General features: G+C 42.0%; 1 protein-coding gene across 11 annotated transcripts in view; it reads left to right on the top strand.

Annotated features, from left to right (window-relative positions):
• Positions 1 to 13,333, top strand: part of LOC119862161 (transformation/transcription domain associated protein) — a 159,266-nt gene extending 145,933 nt beyond the window's left edge. For 10 of the 11 annotated variants that reach the window (XM_043493177.1, XM_038418305.2, XM_043493178.1 and 7 more), the window contains 3 exons: positions 1,041 to 1,244; positions 2,406 to 2,600; positions 12,053 to 13,333. In XM_043493177.1, coding sequence (XP_043349112.1) covers positions 1,041 to 1,244; positions 2,406 to 2,600; positions 12,053 to 12,337 — 684 coding nt within the window. In that variant the 3' untranslated portion in view covers positions 12,338 to 13,333. Of the gene's footprint in view, positions 1 to 1,040; positions 1,245 to 2,405; positions 2,601 to 8,608; positions 8,874 to 12,052 lie in introns of those variants that run through there. The other variant, XM_043493183.1, reaches the window with a different exon arrangement.
• Positions 13,334 to 13,574: the final 241 nt, after the last annotated feature.

Raw genomic sequence — 13,574 nt, 5'->3', positions numbered from 1 at the left:
AATGGCTAATGAGCTGAGACTATTGCGATTTGATTTGTTCAAAGCTAGTCTATGACAAATATGCTCATACCACTGTTATCCTGTCCATCCTCCTTCCTTGGTGATTTGTTAGTCTCAGCAACCTGTTAACCTTCGTCTTAAGTCAAGGGCCTAATTTAAAACCCATTGAAGTCAATGGGAGTCTTTCCATTGATTTCCGTGAATTTAGGATAACGCTCTAAGAGTAAAGTTTTTGGTCAGGGACTGTTTGATCACATCTGTACAGTACCTTGTATGGTGGGTCCCCACTGGGCTCCAGAGCCTCTGGAAATAACTAATACAAGTAAAAAATAATATAAATATCAAGCCCTGAAGGGAGGATTTGAGTTCACTGCAAAGTGCTTCTTCAACTTGGAGTGAAACTGTCCATCTCAATTTGTTTTCTTTGCCTCTTTCACAGAGTGGAAAGAAACACTTTGTATTTCCTGATTGTGGGGTATGGGATATTTGGTAGGAGTGAATTGATGCTGGTTATATTAATGAAGCTACAGCAAGAAAATTTTGCTTTTGAAGATGAAGAGTTAAGTTCTTCTCTGTCAGTCTGTTATATGCAAGTGCAGCATCAGGGTGTATTGAATGTCCTTCGGATCACTCCTGATTTTTCTTGAGATGTTGAGTAGAAGGTATAATAACTGTTTGGTCTTCCAGCTTCTGTTAGATCTGTAAGCAGCTTTCTGATGTCCTTATGGTAATAATTCATCTGACATTCTCAAGGCAAAGAAACATCTCTTGACATAACTCTGAAATGACCTTGAAACCATTCAGGATATACACTTTCAAAATTTCTCATTGTTTATAAAAGAGTTAGAAAAAATACTGGTATGAATGCATCTTGTTTTAGAATCATGATTCCACCTTAAAATGGAACAGTTGAGGGAAGAAGAGAGGTAGTTTAGTAAAGTTAGCTCTGATATTTCATTAGTACATTTTTAAATTGACCAATCAGTAGATGGTAGTGGTTTAAAAATCATTTGTTTTTACTAAATTTGCTTTGCTTTTAGGTTCTTCGGGATATACTTAAAGAAGTGCAGAGTAACATGGTGCCACGCAGTATGCTTAAGGAATGGGCTTTACATACATTCCCAAATGCCACAGATTACTGGACGTTTCGAAAGATGTTCACAATTCAGTTGGCATTAATTGGCTTTGCAGAATTTGTCTTTCATTTAAATAGACTCAACCCTGAGATGTTACAGATTGCCCAGGTATATTGCATTCATTGAAGATGCACATTTTCTTCTTTGATAAACTGAAATTTTGTAATTAACCTTTGAAATGACTATATATTTACTATACACTGTACACTGATTTGATTTTTTTTGCATGTGTTTATGCACCCCATGGGTAATCAACAGAGCATTTCAGTAGGCCTCTCTCTCCACTACATGATTATGCAAAATATATGCAATAATAAAAAATACCATCAGTGGGCACACACAAATAACCTTCTAAATTCTCAGCTTTTGGAATGACAACCCCTGTTCATCAAAAAGGGTCTCAAAAACAACATAAAAACTCTCAAATGTTCATGTAGATGTGTGTACAGTCTCAGATTCCCTTTTCCCCATTCTTCACAAGCACTATCTTGACTATATTTTCCTGTGTCAAATATCAAGTGGTTTTAGAGCTTCATATTCTTATGAAAAATATTCATTTTCTAATTCCATTCTCCCTCCCCTTTGGCATTGTTATCATGTCGAACTGCAGCTTTCATTGCCAATGTTTTCTGCTTTAACATAAGCATCTAACATGAGACTTGCCAACTTAATAGAGCAAAGATGGTATATCTTAATGTAATTTTAATGCTTGGAGAGCTATACTCTGTACAACAATTAAAAGATTAATGAATCCCGACCACTCAGCCATGGCTTTCAGGTGCATACCCAGAGTGAACAATGCAGTCCTGAGATGCAAACAGAAAGAAGATTTATCTTTCTTCCCCTACTCGCTCATCCACCACAACCCCAAAAGAACCTGTTCTTTATGGCTGATATTCTGATCCCATATACTTAATATGGTTCTTTCTTTTCTTCTTTCTACACATGATTTGTAAGAGAATAGTATGTTTGAAATTCTAGATACCCATTGTTCAAGTATTGCTTGATCAAGAGAGCAAGGCAGTATTTGAACAAAGGAAATTCATTGTTTTTTTTATTCTTCCATATTTAACTTCCATCTTTGTTACAACACTTTATGCTAGGGAAATTGGAAATATTTCACTGATGCACATGGATTAAACTTAAAGTATCACTCTGTTCTGAGTATTGCCAGTAAAAAAAAAAAAAAAAAAGTCTATTAGTGATTTTTATATGTTGATTTTCCTTTCCTTTTATAAAGATTCATACCTGTCTCATTTTAAAATCTAGGATACTGGCAAGCTCAATGTGGCATACTTCCGATTTGATATTAATGATGCTACTGGTGATTTGGATGCCAATCGTCCTGTCCCATTCCGTCTTACACCAAACATTTCTGAATTCCTTACAACCATTGGCGTGTCTGGTCCATTGACTGCATCAATGATTGCAGTAGCTCGCTGTTTTGCACAGCCAAACTTTAAGGTATGTACAGTATTTACCTTTAAATAGTGTTTTACAGGCATATCACACTTGCACTATAATGGATACCTCATAGGTCAATGTGCTTGGAGTTCTGACTCTACTCCATCTTGGAATGCACCACCAGACTTGGTGGCATCCTCGCATTGGAGGAAACTGGAGAGAAGTCACCATTCTCCATCTCCAGTACCACCCAAGCAGCAGAAGAAGTCAAACTAGGGTGACCAGACAGCAAATGTGAAAAATCGGGACAGGGTGTGGGGGGTAATAGGAGCCTATATAAGAAAAAGACCCCAAAATCAGGACTGTCCCTATAAAATCGAGACATCTGGTCACCCGAAGTCAAACACTTTTGCATCTTCTAGCCAGAAGGAAGGCCCCCTTCATTTTTGAGGGCTAGGTCTCTGCAGAATCAGCCAGAAGTTAGAGCTAAACCAGCTCTGACTAGATGCTCCCCAGTACCACATTCATCATCTAGCATTGTAAAGTTGTGGACTCCAGCACCACTTCCTCCTAATCCCTGGAAGAGGCCAGTGTCTCTGAATTTTCCTCCATGGTTTCTGACAATAATAAGATGTACCAGGAACTTAATGAAAAGAATAGCCATCTCCTGTGTGCACAGCTGGAACCAGTCCAAGACTATGCATATAAGTTAGAAGATGTTTTGCAGGGCCTGCTAGCTTGGCTTTACCTGTAATTGAGGCCATCTTAGGTCTTACCAAAATCCTTTAGCAAATTCCCTCCCCTTTGACACTCACTGCCAAAAGGATGGGGAAGAGTTACGAAGTTTCTTCTCAGGGTCATTAGTATTTTTATTCACATCCAACCCCAAGATCTTTGGTAGTAACAGCTGTGAATGAAAAGGCAAGACAAATCTAGCCCCAAAGATATAAAGAAATTAGATTTGTTTGGGAGAAAAGTTTATTCTTCATCAGGATTGCAGTTTAGAATTGCTCACTATAACCACTTTTATTGGGATTAAGTGTTGAAATTTGTGGACAAGTTGCTAGATGATGCCAAAGAGGAATATAGAGCACTTGTGACTGAGGGCCACCTGGTGGCAAGAAGTCCTTATAGGCTGCCTTAGATGAGGCAGATTTAGCAGCTTGAATAATGGCAATAGTGGTCACTATGCATCATGCTTATTGGCTGCAAACAGCTGGCATTCCAACCGAAGTCCAACAGACAATTGAGGATTTGCCTTTTGAAGGCATAGATTTATTTTTTAGAGAAGACAAAGCTCTGCATTGTCTTGAAGATTCTAGGGCAACCCTAAACTTTTTGGGCATTTGCATCCAAGCCCTAAGAGAAAGCAGGTCCAGTAAAGGTACCTGTTCTATCCTTCAAGTCAGCTGGACCAAATCTAGGAGGTGCCATAAGACTCAAAGAGGACCACTACCTCCTCCGCCACCTCCAACATCATCTGCTATCTCTAAACAATCTTATAGCATTTAAGCAGTCTGACTCCTTAGTTGAGGCCAGCATACCACTCACTCTGATTTCCCCTTCCTTTGGCAGCATGTTGTTCCACTCATCAATGGGTACTAAGCACATTGGAACTGGGATAAACCCTGCACTTTTCCTCTGTTTTCCATTCTCTTTCCTCCCCTCCACATCCCTTGTCAGGAACTATTTTCTCAAGACTTCTAATTCAAGAAGATCAACCCCTGTTACAATTCAGGGCCACAGAAGAAGGGATTCTATTCCCATTATTTTCTCATTCCAAAGTCCAAGAGAGGCCTCAGACCTGTTTTAGACCTGCAAAAACTCAACAAATACATTTTTAAAGAAGTTTTTTATGGTTACCCAAGCATCTATTATCTCATCCCTAGAACCCAGTGACTAGTTTGCTGCCCTCTACTTAAAGGATGCCTACTTCCATGTGGCCATTCACCAGAGTCACAGGAGCTTTTTAAGGTTTATTGTAGCAGATAGTTATCAGTTTACAGACCTTGCCTTTGGCTTGTCTTCAGCCCCACAAGTCACCAAAAAGTGCATGGCAGTCATTGCAGCATATCTCAAGAAAGTAGGTGTCCAGGTATGCCCATGTTTGGTTGGTTTGAGGTCAGTCAAGGGAGCAAGTGGAGGTAACCATCAAAAAGCTCCAGTCCTCTACAGTTTGTGGTGGTTGCCTTTGTTAGTTGGGCCTGTTGATCAACAAGGGCACATCAGTTGTTCTGTCTCTGCAGAGAATCGAATTCACAGTAGCGGTTCTTGATTCTATGACTGCAAGAGCATATTTACTTCAGACCAGGCTTCAAGTAATATTGAACCTTTGCAGGGACTTCAAGGTGTATCCTTGTACAGCAGTGAGGAATTTTCTGAGACTTCTAGGTCACATGGCAGCTTGTACATAAGTAAAGTCTGGCATGCTGAGTCACTTAAGAGTTATTCAGAGCTGGTCTGTTATTCCTTTTTGTTAGCTGTATGTACTAATTCGTGTTCCTGCAAATGTTGTCTTGTCCCTGGATTAGTGGGTTGGACCCCACCAGGGTTTGCAAGGCAAGTTTCTTTTTTCCACAACTCTTCCCTCCATGCCCCTGGTCATAGATGTTTTGTGTCTCAGATGGGAAGCTCATGTAGGGGACCTCCAGACTCAGGGACTCTGGTCAAATAAAAATCTGTCTCAGCACATCAATGCTGAAGAACTTTGAGCTATCCACCTGATCTGTCAGGTTTTTCTCCCTCACATCAGAGGTGATACTGTGCAGGTAGTCATGGATAACACTGCTGTTCCATTTGAACAAACAGGGAAGTGCCAGATTATTCCCCCTTTGCCAAAAGGAAATGAACCTATAGACTGTTTACATTCACGCAATTACATTCAAAGCATCTCATCGCCCGGGGGGGGGTCCAAAAAATCATCTTGCACGCTTTTTCAGCACAACATTCAGCAGAGATCATAATTAGTTCCTCAGATCTGAAATAGCAAAGTCCATTTTCAGCCTTGGGGAATGTCAGAAATAGATCTCTTCATCACCCGACAACAGGAAGCGTCACCTGTTCTGTTCAAGGCCAAGTCACAGTGCAAGGTCTTTGTCAGACATCTTCCTATAGTCCTGGATGGGGGGAAATTCTGTATGCTTTTCCTTCCAGACTCAATGGTTCTAAGAGTTTTGTGCAAACTCAAGCAGAATCACACCAGTCTAATTTTAATAGCACCAGCCCAGCTTTGACATCATTGGTTCTCTGACTTAAGTCTTTCAATTTGAGATCCCAACCACCTCAGAGTTTTAGCACACACTGCAAGAGCTCAGGAAGCATTGAGTGCTTTCTTAGGTCAAACATCAGTGACATTTACAGGTCTGCAACTTGGTCATCTGTTCATACTTTCACCTCTCATTATGCTCTCTCCCAGGCCTTAAGAGATCATGCTAGATTTGGAAGAGTGGGGTTGTGTAGTCCTTGTTCAGATAGACTCTGATACCTTCCTCCTGGAACTGCTTGAGAGTCACCTGAGGTGGAATGGACATGTGCAAGCACTCAAAGAAAAAATGGTTACATACCTGCTTCATAACTGTTGCTCTTCAAGATGTGTTGCACATGTCCTATCCTCTTTCCAGTCTACATTCGAGTACAAGAAAATATAGGCCTCCAGTGTGAAGGAACTGTGGGGAGCAGTTGGCTCTGCCCCTTTATACCCTCAACTATCAGCACGAACGTGTGGTGGATGCAAGCACCACCCATCAGGCATCACTGTGGGGAAAAAGGTCTCAAGCAAACACCTGAAATGGAATGGACATGTGCAACATCAAAAAAAACAAAAAACAAAATCAGTTACTGAGCAGGTATGTAACCGTTTTTTACAGATGCTGAGAACGCCACAATAACTTCTTAAATATTACATCAGCACCAGTACAAAGGCCAATTGAAATCTCTGTAGTTTTAGTCAGAATACATAAGGTTGGAATAATTTCAGTCTAAATTCACTGTTCGCTCAATCAAATTAATATGAACCAGTTGTTTTTACCATCCTAGCTTTGTAAGTCCTTGAAAATCTGAAAATGACAAATATAGAATCATTTAGATCCTTGAGTATACTGTGAATAGAAAAACATCGTGGCACCTCATTAGCAGAGTAGGATGTTGAAAATACATTGTTGCTTTGATGGACTTTGGGTCTTGACAAGGTGTAGTTTACTAAAGAAATTGGCTTAATTCCTTTTAAATTCTAATGCTTTACAAAAATGAGACATCTTGCAGTTAGGCATCAATTTGCACCAAACAGCATTGCACAAAACACATTGTAGTTACTTTTTTTTTTTTTTTTAAGCAATTAGGCATTCTCATACGGTGTTTGGTGGTTACCTTTAAAATTCAAATGGGTAAAGCTGAGTTCCTGATGTGAAATTTTCTGTCTTTGTAGAACAGAAAGCAGTGTGTTTTTCCATAATTAAGCCACTTTACAGGTTGACTTTACATATGTTTTAGGCCATGTTTATACATGCAGACAAATTTTCAGATGTGGCCTTCAATGTATGTGTCTCTCAATTTTTGCATGCACAACTGGAAACACCATAAGCCTGACTTTCATGCTTGCTGAGCGCCCACAACTCCCCTTGACTTTATTTGGCGGTATGGAAGCACAGCACTTTTAACACTCAAATTGAGCACCTAGTAACATTGGTTACTTTTGAAAATGTGGCTTGGCTTTTAACCTTACTAAGCTGAATTCCTTTAATTCTTTTCTTCAAAATACTGTTTTGATTACAAACAGAGATACCAGGGATGCCTAGGAAGACTTGGTTTTATAAACTATAACTCTTAGCATCAAAAGCTCAGACTGCTGGCATTTATACCTTACTATCAAGAAATGAGCTGCTAAGCTGATGAGGGAAAATAGAAAACTGTTTTTCATGTATTTCCTTTCAATAATGACAGTGTCCTTAGGATGCCAGTTAGTTGAAATTTTAAAAATTCAGTTCAGAAATCCACAGTTAAAACAAGTCAAAACAAGAAATTACAACTTGTGGGGCAATAACTACTTATTACGTTCAGCTGAAATATGCTGCATTTACATAGGTGGGTAGGATGTGGGACCAGAATTTTCTTTCCAGATGTTTGTGGTAAAAGTCATATCTGATATCATTCAGCTAGTTGTTTCTATTCTAGAACAATATTTTTCCTGAAATAAACCTTCATGTTCTTGTTTGGGAAAAATGTGTGTGTGATGCATAGAAAATAGTGTGTGTGTAAAAATGTATTTGATTTTGTAGTTCAGCTACGATAAATAATTTGTAGGGGAAACTTCATAGCTTTTTATAAATTCTCTTTGGAAAAAAAAATCTCTCAGAACAAAAGAATTTGTTAAACAATACTTAAAGCTGACTGAAAGTCTTATGGTATGTCTGCAGTACAAAATTATTTAGAAATTATTCTATTCGAATTTTCTGAAGCTATTTTATACATTCGGTCTTCTGCATTCCCACTAAAGCGTGTGAATTCGGTGGAGTGCGTCCAAGGCTACCATCGAATGTCAGAGCGGTGCATTGTGGGTAGTGTTCCCGCAGTCCCCGCCGCCCATTGGAATTCTGGGTTAAGCTCCCAGTGCATGATGGGGCAAAAACATTCTCGCGGGTGTTTCTCAGTGTGTGTCGTCAGTTGCTCCTCCCTTCGTGAAAGCTATGGCAGACAATCGTTTCGCGCCTATTTGGCGTGCAAATGCCATACTGCTTTCAGCAGATGGTGCACCGCTGCTCTCCTGCTACACATCTCATTTCCTCCTATCTTCCTATGTAATCTCTACTATCTACTCTTTCTCTTCCTCATCGAATGCTTCCGCTGCCAACTCTGCTCCGCCATCGTGAACCGAGCAGCAGAGCTTCCGCTGCCAATTCTGCTCTCCTGCTATTGCCACGCTTCTGAGCTTCTCCATATTGTCTGTCCTGGGCTCCCACCTCCATGAAAACTATAGAAGACAACCATTTCCTGCCTTTTTTTGGCTATCATGAACCAAACAGCACCTCTTCCGCTGCCACTCTGCTCTCCTACGTTTCACACCCTTTTTCTAGGATTACCCATGCAGGCGCCATAGCCATGGAGCCCACTCAGATCTCCGCTGCAGTTTTGACCATTGTAAATACCTCGCGCATTATCCAGCAGATTGTGCAGTACCTGCAAAATCAGGCAAGGAAGCGACGACAGCATGATTATGATAGTGATGAGGAAATGGACACAGACATTCCTAGAAGCTCGGCATGTGGCGATTGGGAGATCCTGGTGGTGTTGGGCCAGGTTCATGCCGTGAAACGCTGATTCTGGGCCTGGGAAACAAGCACAGACTGGTGGGACCGCATAGTGTTGCAGGTATAGGATGATTCCCAGTGACTGAGAAACTTTCGTATGTGTAGGGCCACTTTCATGGAACTTTGTGACTTGCTGTCCCCTGCCTGGAAGTGCAAAGACACCAAAATGAGAGCAGCCCTCACAGTTGAGAAGCAAGTGACCATAGTCCTGTGAAAGCTTGCAACGCCTGACAGCTACCGGTCAGTTGGGAATCAGTTTGGAGTGGGGAAATATACTGTGGGGGCTGCTGTGCTGCAAGTAGCCAATGCAATCATTGACTAGCTGCTATCAAGGGTAGTGACTTTGGGAAATGTGCAGGCCATTGTGGATGCTTTAATGTGCTGGGGTTCCCTAACTGCGGGGGGGCAATAGATGGAATGCATATCCCCATCTTGGCCCAAGAACACCGGGATGGCCAGTACATAAACCGCAAGGGGTACTTTTCTATGGTGTTGCAAGCACTGGTGGATCACAAGGGACATTTCACCGACATCAACGTGGGATGGCCAGGAAAGGTTCATGACACTCGCATCTTCAGGAACTCTGGTCTGTTTGAACAGCTGCAGGAAGGAACTTACTTCCCAGACCAGAAAATTACTGTTGGGGATTTTGAAATGCCTATAGTTATCCTCTGGGACCAAGCCTACCCCTTAATGCCGTGGCTCATGAAGCCGTACACAGGCACCCTGGACAGTAGTAAGGAGCAGTTCAACTATAGGCTGAGCAAGTGCAGAATGGTGGTAGAATGTGCTTTTGGATGTTTGAAAGCACGCTGGCACAGTTTATTGACTCGGTTAGACCTCAGCGAATCCAATATTCCAATTGTAATTGCTGCTTGTTGTGTGCTCCACAATATCTGAGAGAGTAAGGGGGAGACATTTATGGCGGGTTGGGAGGTTGAGGCAACTCGCATGGCGGCCAGTTTTGCACAGCCAGACAACAAGGCGAATAGAAGAGCGCAGCAGGGCGTACTGCACATCAGAGAAGCTTTGAAAGCCAGTTTCATGACTGGCCAGGGTACGGTGTGACAGTTGTTTTTGTTTCTCTTAAAGTTACCCGCCCCCTATACATATGAAAGGGGGGTATTGGGTTGCGGAGGTGGAGGAGGAGGGAAGGACTAGTCCAGAAACCAAATAAAAATTTAGGATATGCCAGTTTCCTGCTGCTTGTGCAATCCTTTGGGGTTGACTGTGTGGGTCCCTGTAGCCTCCCACCCCGTGTTCTGGGGCGTCTGGGTTAGGAGGCTATGGAACTTGGGGAGGAGGAAGGGCGGTTATACAGGGGCTGCAGCGGCAGTCTGTGATCTTGCTGCCTTTTACGCAGTAGATCCACCATACAGCGGAGCATGTCAGTTTGCTCCCCCATGAGCTTGAGCATAGCATCCTGCCTGCTCTCATCGTGCATGTCCCTCCTCTCTTCATATTCATGTAACACTTTACGTGACTCTGCATGGAGGCAAACAATTGCATTCAGCTGGGCCCTATCAGTGCGGGAGGACTGCATGAGCTCAGCAAACATGTCGCCGTGAGTTCGTTTTTTCCGCCTTCTAATCTGGACCAGCCTCTGGGGCGGAGTAGATAGGGGCCACGTTGAAACATTTGCACCTGCTGCGGGAGGAGAAAAAGGGAGGGTAGTATTTTAAGATACATTTTAGAGAACAAAGGGGGACACTCTTTCTCAGTGAAACAGGCAATTCATAGTATACAGCACATGATCTTTCTGTACAAGGTCGCATTTTGCCTCTTATACTGAAGTACCTGACATTTTGGTGTGAGTAAGCCATTACATGTGGCCTGGCAACAGAATTCAGGTTGCAGGCAGCCATGGTAAGCCCTAGGGGCACATGGGGTTCTGCTTCTTCCGCATTCATTTTAATGCTTTCAAACTGCCAGGCCCCATTTCCCATAGCAAGCAATGCCTGGTGGGTTTGCCGTATAAAAGGAGGGCCTGTGGGCTCTCTGAGATGATCGCTTGACACAACACCCTTCCCCTCCCCCTCCCACCCCCCGCCCACCGCATGGCTACGATGAGCAGGGATGAGCCCTTTAAACGCGAACAGCCCAGCACGGCTGGGTTTCCCCCATCGTGTGGCTCTGAGCAAGCTCTCGCTCACCAGAAGTGCCTTCTCCAGGGTCATGGTCCGGGAACATGCCTTGGGAGTGGGGGGAGGCTATTGGTTCCAGCGTTAAGAATAGTTCCTGGCTGGGGGGGGAGGGGGAACGGATTCTCCACTTGCTGCCTGTGCACTGTCGTCGTCCTCCTCTTCGTCCTCCAAAAACTCATTCTCCTCGCTCCGTGCTACTCCCCCCTTGCAGATGTCCACGGACAGTGGTGGGGTAGTGGTGGCGTCACCCCCCATAATTGCATGCAGCTCATGGTAGAAGCAACATGTATGGGGCTGTGACCCAGAGCGCCCATTGGTACACGTGCCTGAGCTCCTTGATTTTTTACGACACTGCTCTTTGTCCCTGGAATAGTCTCTTTCCGTCATGGCCCTGGAGACTTTAGCATACTTATTTGCGTTTCTTTTTTTGGAACGTAGTTTTGCCATAACAGATTTGTCTCCCCAACATGTGATGAGACGCAGTACCTCCTGTTTGGACCATGCTGGAGCTCGTCTGCGAATCCGGGACTGCGTGGTCTCTTGTGATGGTGGACTCTGCATGATTGCCTGTGATGGTGGACTGTGCTGATGGTGACCAAACAGGAAATTCAAAAGTTCCTGGGGCTTTTACTGCCTACCTGGCTAGTGCATCGGAGTTGAGAGTGTTGTCCAGAGCGGTCACAAGGGAGCATTCTGGGATAGCTCCCAGAGGCCAGTAAAGTTGAATTGCATCCACAGTAACCCGGAACTGCGATCTCGATTTTTGTGCTACTCCACTTGCCGAGGCGGAGTACAGAAATCTGATTAAAGAGCCCTTTAAATCGAAAAAACTGGTTTGGTTGTGTGGATGGAATCAGTTTTATTTCGAAGTAACTCGGCTAATTCCGAAATAACCGCGTACTGTAGACCAGGCCTTAGTCCTCTGAAGCAACCAGCCCTTAAAGGGTTAAGATTACAAAGAGACCAAAATGTCAAGATGTAATTTATTACAATTTAGTTAAAAAACTGTACTCTCTTGACAGTTCTTCTAGTTAAACATAATTAACTAATTTTCTCCTTCATGCAGGTTGATGGCATCCTGAAAACTGTGCTACGGGATGAAATAATTGCTTGGCACAAGAAAACACAAGAGGATACTTCCTCTCCACTCTCAGCAGCCGGGCAACCTGAAAACATGGACAGTCAGCAGCTGGTTTCACTAGTTCAAAAAGCTGTTACTGCTATCATGACTCGACTACATAATCTTGCTCAGTTTGAAGGAGGAGAAAGCAAAGTCAACACTCTTGTAGCAGCTGCAAATAGCTTGGATAATCTCTGTCGTATGGATCCTGCCTGGCACCCTTGGCTGTAACTTGAAATTTAGATCTTTCTTTTGCTACTCTTGTGTTGTAAGCCATGTATCCTGGTAAGAAGAAAATGTGAAGAATTCATTTCAAACCATGGCTTATTTGTCACTGCCTTTTTCATCAATCTTCATTTTAATCATGTTTACAGAAATACTACAGTTTTAGTGTTTTAAGTTAATTTCATGACAGCGGTATTTCATGTACAAGGAAATGTGCTGATTTATTATTCAAAGACAACTTCCACAAATAGCTTAAAATGAGGGGGCAAGACTTAAAATGTGTACAGAAGAATTTGATAACAAGTGCTGTAATACTGGCACTGTTAGATTTTTAGGAATGGCATATCCTAAATCTGTAGCATGTAAACGTTTTATACACTTTAAGAAACCAGTATTCCCAGATCTTCGATTTTACTTGGTGAAATTTTACTAAATTTTCCTTCATTATACTACTATGAAGGAACACGTGAACTGTTTAAATACTATCCGTTTTAATCCTTTCAGAAATTTACATCAGCTAAGTTGGTTTGTACAGAGATTTTTGTAACAAAAATGTATAGCAATGACTTTTTTTGGTTAGGCACTCAGAAAAATGATGAAAAATTTGCTGGCTTTTCTTGGAGGCCAAGTTATGTACAGTGAAAGTGTAAGCAATTTTGGATATTTAGTTAAATGTTTGACCATGTATAAAAGGGAGTTTATAAAGAGGAGGAGAGTCATCCATTGATACGTATATGTGATGTAAATGGTATAAAGAAAAGCAAAAGGAGCTATAAAATCAACCAGTCTGATACTTTTGATTAGACTTCTATAGATACTATAGCTTCCTCAGAAAGAACCTGTTTCAATTTCTTTGTAATTTCAAAAACATCAGTTTAATGTTTTATTTGAGTCTTTCTGTTCTGTTAGCATTTTTATAAACCTGCAGTGTTGAGAATGTTATGCTTAAATTTGTACAGGGTGATTTTTCAAAATAAATATTTTGTAAAATGTTCTATGGTACTTATGTCAATGTAGTATATTTTTAGGTACAGGAAAATGAAATAAGTGGAAAAGGACTCACATCATGGGTAATACTATAAATGAAGTAAAAATTGCCTGCATCTGAACATAGGTAATTGTATTGTTGGGAGTTGTATATAACTAGTTCTTCGTTGAGTGATTGTATTGTATTCCACTGAGGATTATGCACCAAGAGCCAGAGCTTTTCAAAGTAGCATTGCTCGGCAGTCCACACGTGTCC

Source organism: Dermochelys coriacea, chromosome 10 (genome assembly GCF_009764565.3).
Source record: "Dermochelys coriacea isolate rDerCor1 chromosome 10, rDerCor1.pri.v4, whole genome shotgun sequence".
Classification (NCBI taxonomy): Eukaryota; Metazoa; Chordata; order Testudines; family Dermochelyidae; genus Dermochelys; species Dermochelys coriacea.
The sequence above is the reverse complement of the archived record's forward strand: the minus strand, read 5'-3'. Positions and strand labels throughout refer to the sequence as shown.